The sequence below is a fragment of the Meleagris gallopavo genome, chromosome 8 (assembly GCF_000146605.3).
Source record: "Meleagris gallopavo isolate NT-WF06-2002-E0010 breed Aviagen turkey brand Nicholas breeding stock chromosome 8, Turkey_5.1, whole genome shotgun sequence".
Lineage (NCBI taxonomy): Eukaryota > Metazoa > Chordata > Aves > Galliformes > Phasianidae > Meleagris > Meleagris gallopavo.
The window spans coordinates 11,191,790-11,216,123 of NC_015018.2; the positions used below are offsets into that span (position 1 = coordinate 11,191,790).

The 24,334-nt window shown below is 43.7% G+C and overlaps 1 protein-coding gene across 8 annotated transcripts in view; it reads right to left on the reverse strand.

Annotated features, from left to right (window-relative positions):
* MICU1 (mitochondrial calcium uptake 1) overlaps positions 1 to 22,246 on the reverse strand; it is a 93,464-nt gene extending 71,218 nt beyond the window's left edge. For 4 of the 8 annotated variants that reach the window (XM_031554408.1, XM_031554407.1, XM_031554406.1 and 1 more), the window contains exons 1-2: positions 13,580 to 13,611; positions 11,254 to 11,415 (exon numbers count right to left, since the gene is read on the reverse strand). In XM_031554408.1, the coding sequence (XP_031410268.1) occupies positions 11,254 to 11,415; positions 13,580 to 13,596 (179 nt within the window). In that variant the 5' untranslated portion in view covers positions 13,597 to 13,611. Of the gene's footprint in view, positions 1 to 11,253; positions 11,416 to 13,579; positions 13,612 to 22,130 lie in introns of those variants that run through there. The other 4 variants (XM_010714320.3, XM_010714319.3, XM_019617552.2 and 1 more) reach the window with 2 other exon arrangements.
* Between the last annotated feature and the right edge of the window lie 2,088 nt (positions 22,247 to 24,334).

Consider the following 24,334-nt stretch of genomic DNA (forward strand, 5'->3'; position numbering starts at 1 on the left):
TCCCTGCTGAACAAATTCAAATACAAAGAGTATTTCTCACCTACATAATACTCACTCCTAGATTATTGGCTTACTCCAAGAGTTACCAAGCCTAAGACAACATTCATCTCCTTAAAAAGAAAATCCTTACTTACCAGAGTAGGTTACTCAATGCTAGAAACTCTCATTACAAATCAGTCATCAAAAAAGTCAAATACATGCAACCATAGTATCAGAGGGAGCGGAAAACGGGAGCGGAAAACGGGAGCGGAAAACGGGAGCGGAAAACGGGAGCGGAAAACGGGAGCGGAAAACGGGAGCGGAAAGCGGGAGCGGAAAACGGAGCGGAAAAGGAGCGGAAAAGGAGCGGAAAGGGAGCGGAAAAAGGGAGCGGAAAAAGGGAGCGGAAAAAGGGAGCGGAAAAAGGGAGCGGAAAAAGGGAGCGGAAAAAGGGAGCGCTCCAATTGCAGCCTTCCCATTTAAAGAAATTACAACTCCTCATTCTGAGGAGTTTTTCTAGAGTTTCTAGGTAAATCAAACTGAACTATTTTGAAATAACAAAGCTTTGTGCCAGAGACAACAGTGCTCAGTTACTGTAGTCGTAAAAGCAGCGTAAGATTATTCAGCTGCCAGATAATAAGCAGGCTCTAAGGAAACACTGATTTTAACTAACTTGGGTATCCAGGTGTCAGTAAAGACCTTGCCACAGAACCAGAGCAGAGGATATGAATCCTGCCTGACAGATGCATTCTTCAGTAGGACAGGGCCACAGTACTCCTTGCATACTAACATCTTATCTGGAGATATCCATGTGAGGTTTAAAACCACTTCAGGCTTTCATATTGAAATCAAAGACAAGCTTGGTCTGGTTTGGATACAAGAGACAAAAGTATGCATCCTCCCATTATGGAGAGACTAAGTGAGAAGCTGTCTCATCTTCAGCTCCACCACAACCAACAATGATTATGATATTAACCTAAAATAACCAACATCCAAAGCCCAGTTTTTCATGACTTTCTTTCCCACAGATCTTTTTACTACTTACTCCCTTACTTTCCAAAGCATTTGATAGTAACTCAAGTCAGCACAACTGATTTGTGACCAGAACTGTAAAGAACACATGACAATATTAAGACAGGCTCCAGAGGCTAATAATTAGATTGAGAAGATGGCTCTTGGACACCAGCCATAGCCCAAAATAGGTCCAAGAATATAAGGAAACAGCAGCATAGTCTGTGAGACATGCATATCCTTCCTTCCACTCCAGCCAGCAGCAGGCACATCCCTGCTGAGAGCACATTCACAGCCACTGAAGGGGCATTCAAAGAAAGGCTGGAGGAAACCTAGAGAGCAGCAGGAATAGTTCAGAGTCCAGAACAGCATGGGACAACTTGACCTAAAGTCATCAGGTTGCTATCAAAAAAAAAAAAGGAAGATGAGGTAACTGCAATATGCATAAAACAGCTGCTGCAGGGCTTATGTTGGGCTGGTAAGGACAGGACAAGCAGCAGATGTGCTTTGGGACATCATCAGGGAAGAGACTTATACACTAGAGAAAAAAGGGAAAAGCTTGTGTTTACATAGATACACACACACACAACCTGTTTAAGGTGAGGAGAGGGAAGAAGTAGAATCAGCTGTAGGAGTGCATTTACTCCATCACTGCTCTTCCATCACCAGCAAATTGCTTTAAATAGGCAAGACAGCTGCCTGTCAGGACCAGGCTGGAGGCACCCAGCCTTGTCTTGGCAGCAAACAAGCTGACAGTACACACTGCCTCCCACTCCCTTTACTTTGGGGGCTGGCACCAACATGCAATGGACAGGCCAGAGCTTAAGGACCTCTGCTAGAGCCCCCTCTGAAGGAGAGTGCTGTGAAGAAGGTGAACCTGAACTGTTTTAGGTCAGTCTTACCAGCTAACTCAGCTCGTGCAGGATTATGTGCCACTCCTAAGAGTCATCTTCCCCCCAGCCTGCAGAGGAAAGTGATTGCTTTGGAAAAGGTTGTCAACCCTAATAACACGCTGGAGGCATCCCGCTGACGTTACCCTAATACCCTCGTGAACTGTTTATCTCTGCACCGTAAGTTCTTAAGCCAGGAAACACTGCTTATGTTTCCAAGCAGAGCTCAGCAAGTGGCAGACAGACAGGTGCCACAGCTCAACTACATCTGCCACAGGAAAAGAAGAACAACACCAAGCCTGAAGCCACAACCCTGTGTTCTCCACCTCTGATTTACTGCTCACCTCAGCCCCTCTCTATCCAAACTGTACTTTAAACATCAGCAAGCCCATTAGCACCTTCCCAAAGAAAATTACAGTTGCTTTCACTCAGTGCTGCAGCTCCCCTTGAGCTTGTCCCTGGACATTCAGATGGTACAGCATGGTCCAAGAGGGCCAGGTAATCCTATAAAGCTGCAAGGTGGGTGGAAACCGCAAGAAGCACAGGAACTCAGTAAGATCAGAGCTGTAATTCCATTCTCCTCTCCTGGTCCTCCCAGAAGACAGCAAGCTCACCACAAATCACAGCTGTCAGACAGCCCATGTTGCTTTCAAGAAATTAGAACATCTTATACTGGAGAGTAAGGGAGGCAAAGCATTCTCCAATTCCACGGACTTTTTCAGGGGGCCCCACATAAGGACAGAACACACTTAAGGCGATATGAACCTGGCTTCTTCAGGCTGAAAATTGAGCCAGCTCACAGCCTAAGAATACAGTTGTCAACTGCTGAAAATGGTTTTATTGGATGTTTAATGCTTATAGTCAAGGATGAGAAGGATGCAAAAAAAAGTTAGAACTTGAACTTGAAAGCAAACACTGTAGAAACAGGGTAACAAAAAAACAGGAAGGACAAAACAACGTTAGACATACTTCGTATAAATCAAAAGCTAAGTACTGTACTTAACTGTTAAGGGGCACAAACACCCAAGCAGGGAATTATGCCCAACAGATTATGGTCTTTTTACTGTCTAAGTTGTCAAAAACAACAGGAGCATGTAATAAATGAAGATTGTTTACTGTGTTACTGGAAGTGACAGATCTATATGAACAGATCAAGTGTTCACTTTGAAACATCATGGCTTATATTCTCCGTATCCTGACATTCGCAGGAGAGCAGAGACTTTCTCCACTTAAATGGGGCTAAGATCGACCTTACAGAGCAGAGCTGGAGGCATGTATTTCTACCTTCCTGCAAGAACCTGAGGCTTAGTTCTAATAAGAGCTGGCCAAGACCTTGTGCCCGGCTGTTGTGGATACTCAGGAAGCTTTAACTTGGTGTTATTCATATTTGGAAGGAACAAACAGGGCAATGGGTGTAATGACAATTTGTTATTTAGGCTTTTTAGTTGCAGGACTGTAAAGAATATAGTGACAAGGGTTTATAGAAAGCAAGTCTTATGCTAAACAGATGTCATTTCTTGATGAGATTACCAGCATTGCTGATAATCACAATAACACCCATGTAATAAATCCAAGTTCCCATGTGACATTTCTTACTATTAGATGATACTGTGATGAATAAGCCAGAATAACACAAAAAAATCAACACTGCACATTCAATAGATTAAAAAGAGATGAACAACACATCTGTACACAAACATTTGATCACTGAGTGGGTGAGCGTCTCCCGAGCTCTGATAAGTTAAATACCCAGCCCTGTGCACCTTCCACTAATGACCTCAAGGACAAAGTCGTTGTGTCCCTTGCCATCCACCAGCAGAGATTGAATGCTTCAGTTGCACTCGTTGTACTCTGCAAGCTGAGCAGAAGCAAGCACACAACACCCATCAAGATGGCCAGAGAGCAAGGGGGAACAACATCTGGGAACAACAAACAAAGACATAGCCACAAGACTGTATACAGCCCTAGAACACATGTAAGTACAGGAATCTCACATCAAGGCTCAACGTTACACACTGCTCCTGTTCAGCACTTCCGGGAAGCTGTCTGTGTTAGGTCTATTCTCACCTCCAGCAATCACATGCTTCATCTGCACAGCAGCACTACCCATTTAGCAGTCGTGTTACAAACAACAAATGTACATTTAAAATACTGATGTAATCAGTGACTTTCAGTATTTACTTGCTCTGAGTTTCTTGACAGTATTTAGTTTCTCTAAAGACAGACAAATCAGGTTTCTTGAATAATGTAAAATATCAACCTAAGTCTATTAATCCCAAGAGCACTATTTTCCATCAAGCTTAACAAGCCCATACTGATAATTAACCACTGTGAAGAAATCTTAGGCAAGCACCCAGCCTTCTGGTGATTAGACATGAATTCTCCTCAACATCTGTGCTACAAGCCATGAAGTGAAAATGTACTACAACATGAATCACTGCAGCATCTGATTTTGTTCTGCCAGCTACAAGCTCAGTCCTGCAAAGCAAGAAATTGGTGAGCCCACTCACGTGCACTGAGAAAGGCACATTTCCACATCAGAGCACTTTATAGGCACCCGACACGCAGCACTTGTCTTCATCATCCTGCTTTTAAATCCATCTCCATCTCCATTAAGGAGGACACGAGAACAGGAGAGCAAATATAGAGCTAAGCTAAGTAGTGTTGCCTCAGTGCTGAACTTATTTAAGAGAGTTTAGAAATGAAGACTAACTTGAGCAAAACAGTGGGGAAGAAAGGGAAAAAAATGTTCCAAGCATCTGATCGATGACTTTCATGCAAGATGGAGTTATTTAAATGCAGCAAAGATGTTATTGCTTTTGAAACTTAAAGGACTCTGCAATCTAACTTATTGGCAAAGAAATAAAGATTTGAGATCCCTTCTTGAAGGAAATGCGGTTGCTTCAGGCTTCTTTTGGTCTTCAGACAGCAAGGGAAGATCACAGGAGGGCAGCCAGAAAAGGAGAACAAATTTCAGGCCACGCAGTTATCACATCTGAAAGCCTAAAGAATGCCATATCTGGGACCACTGCAGGCTCTCCAGCTTGAAGTGTTCACAGTAGTACCTATGATTTCAGCCTCCCTCCCCACAGACTCAGTCTTCAGCACAGTCCAGAGAGCAGCTGGGATCATCAGGAGGTGGAAGAGGTTGAACAGCTTGGGAAAGGTGACAGCAGTGACAAGACTGGACCCTAAAGCTGAGAGAATAGACACTATTTCCACAGCAGGAATTAAAGCTGGATGGTACTTGCACTGTATTAATTCTAAATCTCAGTTTGTGCTTCCTCTATTGAGCCAGAAAATCATTGCCTTCGCTGGGCTCCTAAATTACTTTGTTTCCTGAATAGATGCTGCTTTCCAGGTAAGTGCTGGAGGACAATAGGGCACTCTAGGGGACACAGACAAGGTGAGTGGGTGCCAACAGCTGTTCAGTTTAAATGGAAGGCAGCAGGTGGGAACTCTGCCACCAGAGGGCACCCATATTGTTTTTAAACAAAGAGTAAAAAGTGCAACTTAAGCAACATGAAAGACCAAGGGTTCCAACAATGCCTGTCTGTGTTATGAGAAAGAACTTTAAGTGTCGCCTTATAGAAACAGCAGTCTCAAGACATTTTGCTTCTTGCACTGCCAGCAGGCTTCCCTGCACAAATCACAGATTTCATTTGCTGTGCAACATTTAAATAAGATATTATGAACACACAGCAATCCAACTGCATGGCTCATGGCACTGCAAGTTTAGGACTATACCTTGGCACAGTTCAGCTGGGGTCACTCCCCGCAGCGTAGTTCAGATGTTTTCCTAATTCACTCACTCGGGCTCATTTCCTGGCATCAAATTCTTTCCTTTCACCGATGCTCATGGGTAAAAATAATGAAGCCAAAAGCCACCAGAAAGGACACAGTGCTCTTTCAAGACACCACTCATAGATCAATGCACTTTCAAGCTTCAGAGAAAATCCCTCAGCGCAGCAGTCCCAAGGAGAGTCCCTTAAGGCTGTCATTTGTCACCGTGAGAGTTGAAAGATGGAGCTAAGCTCTTAAAAATAGCATTAAGAGGGTAGTACCTACAGATCCTTACATCTTCTTTCTCCTGCATCAGGTCAAGCGGTACCTGAGGCAGCTGCAGCTATAAAACAGGTCTTTCCTCTTGACTATGATTTATATGATGTTTTGTTTTGCTAAAGCATAAAGTCACTTCCAGCTGGCATAGGGTATTTCCAGCAATTTTTCTATTAAAAATGTATTCTAAGCAAATTACTCTAAAACTCCTAAGACTCTGCTGGAAAAAAAAGTAATGTATCTTTAAACAGTTTGCTAAGGGCTGATCTAAGCTTCAAAATTAATTCCAGAAGCATTGAGGGAAAAGCCACACAAGGAAGACAAGGAGCTGTGAAGGTTAACAAATCAAGGAAAGCAATGAAGAAAGGGTGTCCCCTACAGAGCATATTCGGGGGAAGCGACTGGAGAATTGATACTGCATAGTCCAAGGAGAAAAGGGTAAAGGGAGGAAGGATAAAGTTGAAACTAATTCTCAACCTATTTCAGCAGAAGTGGCAGCCAGCACCTGAACAGCTCAGCTTGCCAACAAGGAACAGAGACTGAAAAACAAGAACTTGTAACAGAATAAAGATACACCAACACAGCTGGGAGACAGGTACCTCACACTTGGTTGCTTTAACTTACACGGGGGATGGGGCAAGAAACAGAACAAGCAAAGAATAAAAACAAAAGAATGTGTCAGACAAAACATGCTGGTAGCAAAGAAACCCATTACCAAAGTTCGAGGGAAAGACTTGTGCCCCTAGTACTAATATATTTGCAGAAGAATAAAAAAAATACAGCACAGCTGTATTCAATCAGGAACAGCACCAGCAACACTTCTCGCAGAGATCCTTCTGCACCCCCAGAGCTACCTCTGCTCACCCACGTCATTCAGCATTGGGTTGACCATACTGACAAGCTGTAGCACCGAAACCCCAATTTAAGGGCTTCCAGATGCTCACAGACTGAGCCAGGATGTTGTATGCTATCAAGAAGATAATAGCGGCCAGTTAGTACATCAAACTGGTATTTGGAAACACAATGAATAAAAGTCTTACAAGACTATTGGTAATACTTTCTTGCAACCGTTAAGCTTGCTGCAAGCTAAGGTTCAGTAGTTCCCATCCATATATTAATGCCTTATTCAGATCAGCCAATGACTGCACCGAGATTTATTTCAATTAATTCAGTTCATTATACTAATACCTAGCTACCTAATTGCTTCTGTTGTCAATTGGAAATCCCTTGGGTTTAAGTTATTGCTTAGAAAGAGTGAACTTCATTAGTCTTCTAAGCCCTGTTATTTGCATTGCCAAAACATACTCCACCACTGCAGAACTGAGCAACATTAGCTACTTGTCTGTATAATTATTTAGATGATATAAACCACCAAAGGCAGCAATCGCTCCCAGAGAACAGCAAGAGCAGAAAGCCTAAGGATCACAATGGATAACATGCAGAAGGACACGTGCCATGAACCTGGGCAGGTGCAGATCTGACCAACACCACACCCACCCCCACACTTGGGAATTCTGCCCTATCTCATGTTACACAACCACTGGGGTTCAGGTACACCTTCTCAGTTCTTGACTTCTACCCTTGTACGAGCTTGTTCATCCCAGCATTTGCTTCTGATGACACTCAGAGCATACCTGCAGAATTCATCCAAAATGTATTATTTCAGCCTGCGCATGAGATTCAGAAGAATCACCTGAGAAATCCTGGTGTCTTCATACTGCTAAGCAGCAAGGGTGAGTTCAGATGCAGGCATCACCACCTGAGTCCCTTTTTCGCAAGCTATCTTGTCATCAGAAATACAAAAAATCTGTTATGAATCAACAAGTTGTGGGTTTTTTGTATAAGCACTGGTCAGAGATTGTGCTACTTTCAAAAGATAATCAAGAAACATTAGGACACTTACACACAGCTCCACGCAGAGGACAAGAACTACAAACTCCGTTCATTACTGCTCTTCCTCTAATACTGCATCACCTCCTACATACCTAGCCCAAGAAGTGTAACATTTCCAACAGCTTCTTGATTTAGTCTATACATCTTCATGCTTAACTTGGAAAAAAAAAGATTTAAGGAAAGCAACAAGAGTGAGACTTCCCACAGAAGTGTCATCTTAGAAGATAATGTCACTGACAGCCTGCATAAGGGTATCACTTAGTGCCTTCCTCACTCAGAGTAACTAAGCATCCCAGCTGTGTCACCCACCAAAGGGACATCAATTCTTTGTGATGCTAGAAGAGCTACACTTGGGAAGCGCTGGACCCCACAGGACCCAACTGTGCAATACAGCAAGGTTTTCCCTACCAACAGGGGTGCAGTTGCTCAGCTGAAGGAAAACAAACACTGTGTGATTGGCATAGCAAACCTACTGCCCCAACAGAACTGGTTAACAGACAGCCCTAACCTGGCTCCTAGTACTTAATAAATCAGAATAATTCACTAATGTAAATACAGGCACTCAAACAGATGCACACTTCTGTTTTCTCTGCAGTATACAAATAACATTTTCAGTGACATTTGCCTTATTTAATCTCCACACTCCAGCTGGATGCTGGATGTATATACCTTCTGTAACTAATTCATTATACTTACTGCTGCTTGCAGTAATAAACAAGAATGTCATTGGGAATGCTTTGTACTCACCTATATTAATACTTAAACTCTAATAGCCACCTGATTTATATATTCTGAAATGCAAAGTAAACTTGGAGTGTCTCATCTGTCCTTTATTTGGACACAGCTAAAATGCTTGTTTAAAAGTCTGTTTAAAAGTCCTACAGATGTTGCAGAAAGTATTTCATACAAGTATCAGTTTTGTTCCTCATCTTATTTAGCATTGTATGTCAAGTAATTACATCATTACCATGAGCCTGGATAAACTTCTGTTCTACAATTACAGGCACTGTAGATTTACTGAATAGCACATAAAGGAAAAGTAGTATTCAAATATTTTGCTAACTTTTTTTTTTTTAAAGAAAACAAAGAAGAGCAAAGAAAAGAGAAAAATCACAGCAAGCAACTTTCTCCTGATTTCTCCTGGTCAGGAGATCACAGGCCACACTGCTCCAAAGATGCAGCTTGTCTGCTTTCTCTGATGCTTATCAGTGCCCTCAGCTAAGCAGGGTCACATCTGGTGGCAGATCGCAGGGGTCTTAGGAATAGCTGGGTACTCCAGGAGCTAAAAATCACTTCTGCAGATAACCCCTGACTAGCACTCACCATACCATTAGCAGCTCCATTCAGGAAGCACCATCTTCCTGATGAAATTTAACAATTTTGCTGTTTTTAAAAAATAGAAGTAAGTCTACTGCAGGAGGGAGATTATAGACTTGTTAGAGTTGTAAGGGACCCTTAAAGGTCATCTGGTCCAACCCTCCTGCAATGAACAAGGGGACACCTACAGCTCCATCAGGAGCTCAGAGCTCTGTCCAGCCTGGCCTCGTCCGTTTCCAGAGCTGAGGCACCACCACCTCTCTGGGCAGCCTGTGCCAGTGCCTCACCACCCTTATTGTAATATATTTCTTCCTTATACTGTCTGTAAATCCCCTGTTCTGGTTTGAAACCATTTCTTCTTGTCCTAAAATAACAGACCTTGATAAACTACTTTTTTCTTTCTTACAGCCCCTCCTTTGATACTGACAGGCTGTTATGAGCCTTCTCTTCTCCAGGCTGCACAGCCCCAGCTCTCAGCCTGTTCTCACAGGGAGGTCTCTCATCTCTTGGATCAGCTTTGTGGCCCTCCTCTGGACACACCCCAACAGTTCTCTCCTGTCTTGAGGACTCCCCATCTGGACACAGCACTCCAGGTAAGGTCTCACAGTGCAGAGGGATAGAACCCCTCCCTCACCCTTCTGCTCTGAATGCAGCCAAGGAAAAGGTTGGCTTTCTGAGCTGTGAGGGCACAGAACTGGTTGATATCCAGCTGCCATCCACCAATACCCCCAGTCCTTTTCAGCAAGGTCATGCTCTGCCTTTCATCTCCCAGCTTGTACTGGTAGTGGGGGCTGCACCCCACAGGGATGTGTGAAGAGCAGTTGCCAGTGAAGACTGTGGCAAACTAGTTCTTCCTCAGCCTCCTCCTTGCTTGCTGTTACCAGCCTTCCTCATTGCTCACGGGCGGGGGAGAATATGCCTTCTTGGACTTAATGTCTCTGGGAGAGCCTTACATAGGACATAACATCCTACCTACTTTACAATCACACAGAAGATGTTTTACGTAGACACAGTGCTCACTCCACTGACTGAGAAGTGTGTTAATTTGGCCACAACCACAAAGCAATTAAGGCTCCCCCATGCTGCAAGGCCACGCATTCAGGTCCTGCAGATAAAGAAGCACTCCACAAGCACAAATTAGTAAATCACAGCATGACACTGCTGAATCAGTGTTCTTCCTTGATCTGAGAAATCCTTTTAGCAAGCAGTATCATAACTGACAAGACTAGTAGTAGCCAGAACAATTAGCATCACCTTCCTCCCACTGTATTCAAAGTACAGTCTTCTAGCCAATCAGTCTAGTAGAGAGGTAACAACAAACTGTACCATACTGGAACAAAAATAAAGTGGGTTTTGAGCAGGGACTTCTCTTTCACACCTCAACTGCAGCCTGAGCTCAAGCGGCATGGCTGGTGCTACACCACTTTCATGTTGTAAGAGAATGGAATCCTTCTGGATTTATTATATACACTGGGCAGGGCTCAGAGTTCAGTGAGGTGCTATCTGCCCTGCCTGGGATGACTCTCTCTCCTCGCAGTCATGAAATCAAGATTTGAGCTTTGTGAGACCATCCACTCAGACTCTGGCTCTTAAAAAACACACCTTTTGCCCACAGCTACTTTACCACTGAAAGATGGACTGTTCCATTCCCTGCTACATTTTGTAATTACATCAACCAGCAGAATACAAAGAAAACCAGTGTAGCATCCCCTGACAAAGCTCACTGTTGTTGGCAGGTCTCCCAAAAGCTGGGAGTTTTCACCAGGCCTGGTTAAGTCAGCTGGTTTGTTTGCACAGCACCACAGGCCTGTGCAGCACCACCACGCAGGATAAGCCTGGCAGCAGACCCCACCAAGGGCAAACAGCCCGTGCTGAGTACAGCCACAGAATTCTTCAGACTAGAGATTTTCTCATTTCTGACTACTCAGAACAGTGAGAAGCTCCAGGAGGCCACCAGCAGCATTTCCTTTACCTTCCAAGCAGCAGAGGCAGGACGAGCAATGACACTTCACAAAGCCTCCCGCAGATCTTAAACACACCTGCAGGTACTTACCACAGGATCTAGAGCTGCAGGAGATCTTAGGAAGAAACAGAAAACCGTTACCTCTGCCAAAGGAGCTTGGCACTCGCTGTCACTGCGGTTGTCCCTATGAAAGCTGCCAGCACGAGCCGACTCCGGGCCCTGGGATGATGTGGTGCCCTGTGGTAACGCCGCGAAGCAGCAGCCAGCCCTGCTGCCATGGGAAGAAGTCGAAGACGGAACATCCTGTCAAGAAAGAAGAACATGCTACCACAGGAAAGCTTTCCAGTAGCAGACACTTGCACCGACCCTCAGCATGACAGGAGAGGCCAACCAGCAGTATGTGTTGTCCTAAAATAGGAGCAGATGCATCAAGTAGCTGTCACAGTTGTTCATTAGCTGCTCTGAAATAGGATTGTATCTTGTCTAATAAACAGTAAACTACAAGAGTTTCATCTTGGCACACACTTGGCTAACACACACAGCTGTCATATCCAACCTAACTGCTCTTATAGCATTTCTTAAATTCCTCTTCCACCTTTCCTAATCACATTTCATTACAAAGAAATACTTGTGCACTCCTGCTTCAGTGCCAGGGCACAGAAGATACAGGGAGATCTTAAAAACCTTAAACACCTGCAGCAAGTGAGTAGAAGCCCTTTGGCCGGAGGGAAAGACAGCTGGATAAGTAAAGATAAGCAAATAAAATCAAACAACAAGCAAACCAACCCAGCAAGAAAAACTTCAGCCATTTTGAACTTCCCTACAAGACCTACCACTCTTAGGCTTTTTTTTTTAGCTAGCCTCAAGCAAAACATTTATATTCAACTTTAAGTAGCAAGCAACTTTCAAAGCGTCAACAATCATAAAAGACAACTCATCCCGTTATGTGCAACAATATGGAGATAAGTGAGAAACCAGAACTACAAATCTAAACATTAATACAAAGTAGAAATTTGATCTACAAAAATGCCACCTAATAACAGGCACCAGCTATAGGAGTCACAGCAGTTTTTGCCAGCTCACAAAATTGAAGGCTAAGGCCAAACATTTGCTTCAAAAAGGAAAGTTGCTGCATTGTTTATTTTTGGAGGGAAAGGAAGGTTTTACTTTAACAGATGTAAATTCAGTCTTCTTATCACAGGGGGGTCAGCCCATGCATGACAAAGCACGGAGAGGCCTTGGTTTAAATAAAGAAACTGGGAGTAAAACATGAGAAGAATCCCCATGACCAGCAGAAAAACTGGAAATAGAAAGCTTGATTATTTTTGCTCCCCTTCGCTACCCACTCTTGCTGTTCTGCTCCAGTATTGTCAGCCAGTGAATAAAGACCACCACAAGACAAAAATAAAATCACCTCTAGTGGTTTCTACTTGTTTTCACAACACGAGGTGCTACCGCACTCTTTTACTAAAGCATTAACTTCCAACAATGAGAATCTTGGGAACACTTTGCACAAACACATCCTACATTCCAGCTACAAAGAGTAGGATGTATTACTTGTCCTTCAGTGAAGGCAACCCGCAGCTCAGGGTGCCAGAAGACGAGCTAGTGATGCAAACATAGGGAGGAGAAGAGGAGGGATGCAAGATAAACCCCATAACCCCTCCAAATATTCAGCAGACAATTAGGAATGCTGTTCCTCCTAAGGCAAAAGGTGGTAAAAGTGCATTCAGTGGCTTTACAGAACAATCAAAGCTCACTTGGTGAGGGGAGGGAAAACAAAGATGGGGCAGATGGCAGCCTGCCCCATCGCTCCATGCTGCTGTATGTGCAAAGAACCACAACCCTGCTTCTCACAGCCAGCGTACCTGAAAGGCACTGCATTTATATTCATCTGTGCACATAATGAAAACTAAGTTTGCAGTCAGCATTACCATTCCTTTAAAAATACATAGGCTTAAAATTAAAGTCTTAATGGCGTTCAGAAAGTCAACATGCTTATTCCTCAATCCTCTCCAGCACAGAGCAACAGAATATTTTGCTATGGAAAAAAGCTCTTATTTCAAATTGTTTTCATCCTACACAAACCTGATGCTTCTATTTCTTCTCCAGGGATCAATTTCTTATACGTTCCTTATACAGGCAGAGAAAAATCCACGCGAGGTATTTTCACAGAGAAGCTAATGTTGCCCTTGTTTGGGTTCCCCTTACTAATAACAGCTCTACATGCTTAAGATGTAACGGGGAACAGAAGCATTGCCAATATCATTTAATCATTAAAATGAAAAACCAAGTGCTTATCCCTTTGAGCTTGGAAAGATCTTACATCTCCCATCGTTGGCTTTAGTAACGCATAAGCCTACTCTGAGCCCTAGGCAGCACTAAGTTAACAGCTCTGTCCAACTAATCCCTGTTCCTGATGGCGCAGGGACACTCACACAGGAAGCATTTCCTTGATAGCAATTACCTGGGCGTTGAAAGCATGCAGTTCCTCTCAGAATCCTAAAACAAAGAATATGCTTAGTTTAAAACAACAACAAAACCTTCGAGGCTGAGTTTTCCATGCTTTCCATCTGTGATTTTACTCTTTTTTTATCTCCAGTGCCACACTATTTGGTACGTTTTGTTAAAAGCTCCAAGCATTGAAGCCAAGATCAGTTGGTGTTTTTAAGAGATATTTAAAAATAACCACCTTGCCCTGACTGCAGCAACCAGAAGCTTAATACTACGACCTCCAGTTGGGTAGGAACTAACCTGGGAAAGCTTTACAGCTCCCAGGATCTGACATGGTTATCACTTACCCTAGGAATCGGGTCAATTTCTGCATGACTGAATGCAATTAATCTTTTTTTTTCCCCCCATACAGATACAAACATTAGTCTTCACCTGAAAACAACAGAAACAGAGACCAGACAAGTTTTCTTGATGTTCCAGCAATCTGCTCAACAGATTACTCCTACAATCAATCTGTAGGCTATAATTTTGTTTGTAAGAGAGAAGCCAGTTTCGCCTGAAGTTCTCACTCAGCAGAACTCTACAGTTACTTTCAGAGCTTAGAACACGTCCCAGCTACAGCAGCTGCCACCCAGCAAGCAGGAGGGGCTCAGGGCCCCACTCTACAGACATGTGATATTGCTGGCAAGTATGAAGGTTTAGTCGTCTTCAACAAGTGTAATTAACAATAAACGCAATTGGTTTCTGACATCCTGGAAACCCACAAACACATCAGGAAAGCACCACTTCGAGTCAGGAAGCAACAGGCACTGCTCAAACATAAGCTGTGCAGATAGTTTTAAAAATAAAAATTTTAACAGCTATACACATTCTTGCTCGATGTCAATGTTTACCTCTCTAATAGCAGAACTCTCTCTGCTAGTCTGTTTTGCAACGAAATTCAGATTGGTTCTCTGCCTTCCCCCTCATGCCACGTCCACAGCACCAGCAGTCCAGCCCTGGGTCTTTCAGAGCACATAAGAGCTGGCAGATGTCATCTCTTCTGTATTTCTCTCAGCTACCAAGGAGAATGAAAAGACTCGTTCCCACTTTTCCAGTGCCCTGTTTAGCTGATGGTTTTGAAACTGAAGGCCCAGCTTGGGGAAGAGGGACTTCTTTGCATTTGGGTACCCCACAGAACTGAAGGCAGTCTTTGACAGTCCAGAGCAGCCCCTGTTTTCAAGATAGAACACACTTAAAACAGCTTTTTGATGTCAAAGCTGGCCTCAGTGGTGCAGGCATGTGAGATGAAGAACAGTAACTGAATAAGCTGATGGATGCTTAATTTTTAATCAGAAGGGTTCACAGACTTTTCTTGAACAATTTTATTAGGACACGGCAAGCTTGCACATTAGTGCTGAACATCAATCGTAAATATTAAGCACTGAGATCCTAGATTGACATTTATGAGTCACTGCTCGGGCATCAAGTCTTCTGCAGGGACTGGCAGAGGTGGTCTCACTGAAAGAAGCTTCTGAACCCATTTGTCTATTTAAATAACAAAGTTGGACATCACCAGAATACCAAGACAGCCCAATACAGCAAAGCTCCTCACGTATTCCATCTCAAATGCTGGCCATTCTACCACATGAAAAGGGCCAGTGCATTTCCCAGAGTAAACACAGGAGAGCAAAGCACACTGCTGCTCATAGTTCAGAGGCTTTTTGCCATACTTAGTGCTAACAGCCACAAAAGGCATTCAAAATCTTCCCTTACTTGTTCCAGCATAGATATGACTCTGACAAGGTCAGGGACACTGACTATGAGCAAGCTTAGCTGTTGTTTTTCAAGATTCAGCACACATCACAAGGATCAGCAGCACTGCCTTACATCACCAAGGGCAGCTGCCAACGAGGGGCCACGCTCCCTTCATGCTAAGGGACAGATAGGTGGGATGGGCAATCCCCAGAAGTTGCATTAATCCATTTGAAGTTTGAGACCACAAAAGTCATAACATGAACAAGATAGCTTGAAATACTTGAATGAAGGGAAAGAAAGCTCTCGGCATCAACCTGCTTCCCCCAAAACTCTCAAATCACACACTTGCCCAAACAGAGAGCGGTATTTATCTTAACAGGAAGATCAGACAAAGAGGGAACCCTTTGGATACAGAACACCACTCAAGCTGAAGGCATTTTACTTGATGGAGCTCAATTAACTAGCTCTGTATTTCAGCAGCAGGTCTAAGCCACAGCTTTTTCCACAAATCACATTTGCACATGCACATTACACACTTATTAATGAACGTTAATTTTTTAAATGGCATACCATGAAATCAGACCAAAGCCAAGTCATAAATTTGGATTCTCCTCCCACCAATTCCCTCCATACTTTCAATTTCCAATCTAGCATAATTGAGAGAGGTTTGCACAAGTGTAATTCACTGAAAGGTTGCCCAAAGGTGAACTGCAACTGCAAAGCAGTCCGAATCCATTTCCTCCCCCTCCCCAAGAAGCCAAACTGCTCCTGCTTTTTCCTTCTTCTAACTCCCAGTTTTCAGCTTACTTTCTGTAATTTCCAGATAAAGGATTACTCACATTACTGAAATTATTAGCTTACAAAGACACAAATCAGTTATGAGAAGGAAGTTGAAATCTAATAGCAAAAGCAATTTCTTCTCAGGTATGGGTTTAGGGCAATACTCAATAGCATTCATTACCAGAGAGGGGGGCTACATGTGCTTCAGGGCACAACTCAGACAGATTGATAGCCTATAAAGCACCAATCTATAATACAGCCAGGTCTTCAGCAGAAACCTAAGCCACTGCTTGGCGATTTCTTTTTAACTGTCTTTACAGCAAGGGTAAAGACCTCTTCCTGAGCTGCTCAGCCCTGAAAATGAGCTAGTCACAAAAAAAAAAAAACAAATCACATGGTCTGAGCCCAAAGATCTCCTTTTATCTAATCTTCCCTGCACTCTTTCCTATCCCCTAAACTGAAATGGCTTGCATCCTGCCAGCAGGGAGCCCTCACTCTGGCAAATCTCCTCTAGGTTCAGCACAGCATCTTCTCAGTATTGTTGAGTCTACTGTGATTCACAGAGAAAAACCTTACAATTAATTAGGAATCTCGTGGGGATGGGGGCATGCCACATCCTGCAGTACTCCGAAACACAGGAGGAGGCAGCCTTCCAGGCTAGCATTTGGAGGCAAAGGAGTGTTCTCAAAAACTGGACTCTCTCATCAAACAGTCAAGGCTGTAAGAGACAGACATACAGGACTTTGCCTCCTCTGGATTTCTCTCAAAAAGGGAAAAGCTTCACCTCTGACATCCTGCTCACAGATGCCTCCAGGCTGATTTTAAAGCCCAGCACAGAGGACGAGATGGCCCAAAACTAAACACATCTCAGCTCTGGGGCTCTGCGCTGCACCACTGGAGCAGAAAGCCCCATTTCTCAGGTGCCCAGCATTTGCTATCAGCCTTCATCCTATCCTGAAAACAAATGCAATTCAAGATACATGGTTGTTTTTCTTAACATTAAAGCTTCAGTCTAATACTAAACCAGAAGATGTTTAGGCATTCAGCAGACACCCTGCTCTTACTGTGGCTTATTAGTACACCCATTTTCTCAGATGATATCCATTAATATTCTATTATTTATGGCATGCTTATCTCATCTGTTGCTTTTATACTGCCAAATGGATCCATTTAGTATTAAGAGACACTTGGAACAAAAATAAGACAGTAACAACACAGCTAGCTGGAATCCAGCCTGTTCAACTACCACTTCCACACACAGATATTCTCCTTCAATTTCACGTGTACATCTTTACTACCAGCTTTATTTGTCTTACATGAGATGGAGGTTCCTCTTACTATCAGCTGCTTTAGAAACCACAGACCATACTGTGATAGCCAGTATCTCACAGAACAACAATCATCTTTCACATGGGCTGCACAAGTCAACCATGCTCCTTTATAACTAAATCCTTCCCCTGGTTTAAGTCTCCTTTTCTACTCCCCTAGCCCAAATGCAGACCCATTTTTCTTGAGTTTTTCTACATAAAGAATAACTGTAAGCCCCAGCAGTGCCAAACTCCCCAAAAGCACTTCCACAGAAGCCACCTGGTAACTACCAGAGCTGTAAAAAAATTTATCTTGTCCCATATTTAGGATAGAAACCCTGCTTTTATTGAGCTGCTTCTACCTTCAGTCATAATTCAGTTATAATTTTGTGTTCTAATAGCTTTCCAAATAATCAGGCCACCTCTGAAAACACCTGACCAGCTACAGCAACAGACTGTGGAAGCATTTTCACAAGAAACACACCGATTTGAAGGAGCACGTGTTTGTCAGAACACTGACAGTGAAAGGGTAGGAAATACAACACTTCTGCCTTTTCTGCAGAAAATTAAAGCCAAGAATATATCTGCTTAATGACCCCAGAAATTTAACTTGCCTTATATAGCTAAAGTCAATGGGATGCAATCCAGCAATTTGAACCAAGCAAGCAGATGTTTGGGATGCAGAACAAGTAAACTATTTAGACACACCTGGATGGAGCAAATGCAGTTACCTCAGGCATCCCATCAGCAAAACAAGAACTAACTGTATGGGCTAAAAGGAATTCCCAGAAGCACTGTAAAGGGCCTCTTCATAATGAGCATATTGTGAAATTATAGGGCTTACTTTTTATTTTGTTTGTGTCACTCCTTGCTCCTCAGAATTCGTACTTTTCACACTAAACAGAAAGGTGCTCCCTGAAGCTCCTACCAGTGACAGCAACCTACCTGTACAAAGCAGCCACCAATTCCAAAGCATTCAAAGAAGATTTAAGATACGCCTACAGCTCACTTGTTGCTATGAAAAGTGATGTCACTCCTTAACAAATTAACATATGAAAACAAAAATAACACCAGAAGGAAAATAACTCTAAGTAACTAGAAAAAAAATGAAACTTCACAATGCCATGAAAACATTCAGATCAAAACTGAAGTACCTACAGATACATGTTCAACCCCAGAAATAAAACATTTCTTCTTGGAAATAAACATGCAATTGATAACCTCAGAATTTGTTACAAGACAACCTGTACCTTTATTTCTTCCTAATGTAATGGACTATGATCTGTTAACTCACAGATCTTCAGCCAGAGTACAACCACACAACTGTTTTGCCCTACCATATCATCCTCAACAGAAACATCACCTAACCTAGGCACAACCGTTTGCTTCCTCAGGGAACTTCATTCCTAGCCAAAGAGGCTTACTTTGATTTACCACATCTGATGGTATTTTAAATACAAATCTGAACAAAACAAACAGGAAGGGCAAAGCACCATGTAACCTCATAAAAACTTCAGCAATAACAGCAGACAAGCAAAGCCACAGGCTACAGCAAGTGAGGATTTACTTAAATGCAACAACTGTAAACACAAGTAAACACAAAAATAAAGGAAAGAAACTGCTTATCTCCAAAAGGCATCAGATACACAGAGACCTCCAACAAGTTACCCTTGCTTCCACAGCCAACCCTTAAATGAAGTCTGGGAAGGGGTGGATCCTGGCTCTACCCCTCCCAGTCACTCAGGAGCTTGCATGCACCTGAGCTCCCCTGGCTTGGCCCTGCCTTCCCACCAGGTGCTCAATCACTGGTTCAAGCTGTGACTTAGCATTTCTGATACATGCTACATTTCATTTACCAGTTATTTGCTAATTCAATGGAAGAGCACTGGTGGCCAAAAAAAGGAGAAGGCTTATCTGTTGCAGTTGCTTTCCAGCAACAGCTTATCAGATTGATTCTGATTTGACAGGGAAAATGAGGTAAGCCTGATTAGTGCAGAGTGTTTTTAGGAGAAAACAAGCTATCTGAGCAGATCGCTTCCAGCATCTGCCAGCCAGCAAACGCTTGGCTGTAGCCAAGGTGGCAAGACAGATAGCACGTTCATGTTCACTTGCTTATCTGGAAAAAGCACCCCACCATAGGACAAAGCAAAGATCTGGATGAGCCAGTGCATGAGCAACAGCCACCCACCATCTCCCTCACCGCAGTGCCTGTCTGTGCAAACAGAAGAGCTAAGTGTCTGTCTGCAGATGGAGGGTATTTACCTTGAAGTCCACCTAAACCGAGGCTACAAAAGGAGAAAAAAGGCAGTACTGTAATGGCACTAGCTTAAGTCAGGTGGCAAACCTTACACATCCTCCTTGCACTTCCACTGCAGCAATGGCTGTAGCTGAAAGGTACTGCTGCTCTTCTAGCTCTTGAAGAAAAAGTGCTGAGACTAAAACTTTGCATCACACTAGCCATAACATAGCTATTAAGTTAAAGTAGTAGCAGATAATGCCAGTCAATACTGACACTGGTCTGATTCCATCATTGATGTGCTTGGTCTGAAGGATAGAAGAAAAGTGAGAAGCTGGCACAGGCTGCACAGACAGCAAGGAAACCCTGCAATGAAGTAAAGGCTGCTTATGGAAAATATCTAAGGCCACACTTTGGTGGTGGCTATACACCTGCAGCTCACCTGCTCCTGGCCATGCATTCCCAACATGGCGCTGGTCCCAGTATGCTCAGCTACTCAGAATTCCCAGTTGTGAGGAGCAGAGCTCAGACCCAATCCCCTCCTGCCCTCCCTTGCCCAAAGCAGTGCTGCCCCAACCACAAGGATCCCTCTGCGTGGTACTGCTGCAGCCCAAAGCAGTGACAGCACTGCAATTAAAAGCTGCTCTCAGAGGTTACACCCAGCGCACATGGAAGAAAACTCTGGGGCACGTTTCCATGGGGAAAAATGCTCACTGCAGTCACAGATGAGGAAGAAGGCCAAGGTAATGCAGGATTTACTAGCTAAGGACTTTTCAAACATTTTTACAGAAGTTGCAGTAAAATACTGCATCATCTGAACAAACTGCCTTTTTTCCTTTTTATAGTGCCTTAAATCTCTTTCAGTAAGGGACAAATCTGTCAAAGACTTGAGGACAGTATGTGCTTAGACAATTTGTAGTAACTCAGACTTCACTAGGGCTCCTCGTATTTCTGAAGTGTCAAACATCATAGTGAAGGGAGGCCCCCTTCCTCACCAGGAGGCAGCTGTGCCATGTGCCAAGCACTTCTCAAAATCCATTCTGTTTGGAGAAAGCCTATGACATACATTACAACATTCAACATCCCAAGACAAGGTGACCCATGAAATATCCCAATTTCTAATTACTATCGCACACAGCACCACCCCGCCCAACGTCACAACAGCACCACAGGACTTTTTTTATTACTAACACCCTTGCAAAGTCCCACCAAAGATACTCAGAACCTAGAAAAACTTTGCAGTACTTTGCTAACCTGTACTGGGTGCAGCTCAGATGTACTGTTAAGGATAAACCAAACAGACCAAATGAACTGGCATAACAAAGTAAAGGGCAGCGGCATGCCTTTAGAAATGACACAATTGCCCGAAACACCTGCAGCACTCATCCCAAGCCTTCTGGAGACTGGATCCCTCTGGAGCCTTCTAAAGAATGGATGTTGTGTTGAGGGACATGGTTTAGTGGGAGCTGTTGGTAATACGTGAGTTGCACTGGATGATCTTTTAGGTCTTTTCCAACCTTGGTGATTCTATGATTCTATGATTCTGAGATTCCAAACGATCTGCAAGTCTTGCAGCTCATCCCACTAAAGTATCAGAGGGTAGCAGAACAATTTGTCCTCAGCAAACACTGCCATGTGCCCATCGGGAGGCTGACCTCTCAGCCTAAGAGCTACAATAGGAATCCTTGCAGACCACTTACATTAAGGCAGCATAGGAACTGTTGGGTCATGGCCTGAACCACTGATTGAGCACCTGGGGAAAGGACCCAGTCAGCCCTGGGAGCACAGGTGAGGGCAATTCAGCTGTGTGACTGGAAGGGGTGGAGCCTGGCTGCACCTCTCTTAGACCCCATTTAAGGGCTGACTATCACTGAGAAGGGTTTTCTTTCTGGAGATCCCTCCTTAGTGAAGCTATTCCCTCTAAATCTGGAATCTTCTGATACGTGTAAGTAATATTTTTCTTCTCCTTTATAGCACCTTTCTATCACACCCATCCTTCTGTCATTGTACTTCTGGTGAAACACCTTTTTCTATCACACTGATTTGTCCAGTTGCTAAGTAAGACTAACACAACATGGAATGCTACAGAGAAAGCTACTAGGCAGAAATTAATAATGTAAACAAATTATGCCATTCATTTTCCTCTACAGCACAAATAGTTTAAGTGTCCTTAATTTGTTACTTTTAAGATATCACCCTACCCTCAAACAAGTTTTAAATGAGTATGTACAAACAGTTGCTTTTATTCTGTTTTATTGATGTAGTAGAAATGGGCTTTGGTTGAAAGGCAGTGTTAGGTAGCACTTCTTAGACTTCAAAAAGACAACCTACAGATTAGGAAAACCCTGTACCAATAGAAACTTCTGAACGAAAGTAATTCTGAGCAGAGCAGCCTTAAAGGTAGATTTCAGCCAGGTAATCAGTTCAGTACAGCTACAAGTAACTCTGTGCAGGGCCCAAAACAGAGCAAACTACACATTGCCAAAAGGCAGCAGCATCCTTACCTGTACTCCAGGTGTCTTTGCTCCCAGCTTGTGTTTGTAGGTCAAGTGGTCATGAAGAACACGGAGTTAATTCTTAGGGATTGTAGGGCTCTGTTCTACAAATGAGAAAAAGAGTAAATATAACTTTGGCTGCCAGCAATACATTTTGCACAATCTTCCTCCTGGTGATCATAGTCTGCCTATTAGTGATTATGCATCTTACCCTCAGTAGTCACACTGTGAGCACTGAACTCTGAGTAACCAATGTGGAGGAAGGACCTTGTTGTGTCAGAAACCCACAAGCTCTTGAGGGACCTTCCTTAACATAGTGGGCTGTACATTCAAATGTAATATAAGCACCTGATTTATTCAGCCTTAAACAGGCATTTTCAAGGTGTTGGCCTGCAGCACTCACTCCACTCCAGTTCAGGCATCCTATGAAGCTCCACAGAGGGAATTTTTTTTCCTATAGATAACAGTTCTCCAGTACTTCTGCACCTGGAACTATCTCCCCCACCTTGATGCATGGAAAACCTTGCTGACTGCCCCCCCCCCCCAAAAAAAAACACTTTTCCTAACCTTTAAATTCTAAGAAGGAAAAGTTTATTGGTGTATGACGCCTATACACACTCCAAAGGAGCTGCAGATAGCCTGATCCTCTCATTCAATTATCCCATCCTTCCCAAGCACCTCATTAAACTAAAGGCAATATGGTATAGATAAATCATGCTACGATAGAAACAAGCCTTTCTACACTTCAGCAGCTTGCTAACCCAAATTCACTCTGCAGAGCTTTCAAAAGACAAACGGCACATCAAATACAATTTAGCCATCCAATACAATCAAAGTTATTTAATGAACAAGTACTAAGAAAAATGGTTTTGATATTAGCTACAAAAGCTAAATTAGCAACCATTCATGTAGCTGTGGCAACACTATTGGCAATAATAGCAACAAGAAAAATAAATCAGAATTAGTTTGGAGAGCTGTTGCATTCCGCCTTCTCCCTATCCCTTCACTACTACCAAGGCATGTGGCTTTTCCCGCAGTCCAAAGACTGGTGGCACAGGAGAATTATTTTCCTCAAGGTCTCACAGCAGAGAACAAAAAGTCCCAGCAATGATGGAGCATCACAGACCAGATAATCCAGCATTTTAAGGCAATTCTTCTGTGGCTGCTGCAGGGGAAGGCCAAGTCGCTGTGCAAGCTTCAGCCACTCCTTCAGCAACACCTTTCAACAAAAGCACAGTGGGTGGCTTTTTTTTTTTAAGGATTTCTAGTTTTTCAGCTGTATATATGCAGCTTCAAGTTGGTACTGCAATTAGCTGACTGCAGGAGCAAGCTATCACTCCCAAGCCAATAGCAACCCAGCATGTAAGACCTGCACTCACTAAACAACCTCCCTGTTCTTAAGCTGAGTTATGCCCTCCCAAGCCTGTGCCACCTGCCTGGACTGGCAGCCACTGACAGCAAGGAGACATCTCCTCACCTGACCAGCTTTCAGTTTCTTTGAGTTGAGCCTTGTGGTCACCCAGCCTTCGCCAGGTTTTCGTGTTATGCTTTGGGACATGAGGAAAGGCTGGAAGGTGCACTGCCTCACTAATGCCCAGCCACATGTTGCTCTCAGGCAGGAACACCTGAATGCTACAATCTGTGTAAGATTAACTAATATAGAAGAGATGACAGTTCCTGCAGCCACAAACAGCTAGAGAAGAGAAGCCACAACATACTAACAGCACACTTCACCAGCTCAGCCATCATCCCATAAAACTTTCTCAACACACAGCAACACTTTGGGTGCTTTGGCAGACCGCAGAACCACAACCTAGTGAAAGCTCTTCCCCACCCCCAGCAGCTGTGGCAGCACCCGGAGGCCTCAGCCCGCAGGGACCCACGCGGCACTGCCAGCGCTGTGCACGGTGCGCTGCCCTCCAAAAGGCACCGACCACGTGAGAAAGCCCGCGGTGCGGCTGGCGAGCAGCAGGCAGAGGGATTCCGTCAGCGGGAAGCGTTTGTGTTACCCAACAACGCACAGGAAGGGGAGTTAAATTTAGAACAGGCATCGTCCCGAAGGGAGGCTTGTCACCGGCAGCCAGCATCAGCTCGAAGCGAAGCTCTATCCGGACACAAGCTCGCTCCGAGCCGCAGGTCTGGCAAGCAGCAGCTTTATTTCCCAACTTTCGAGCTTCGCGCTCGCGGCCGCCACAGAGAGGCTTCACTTCGGC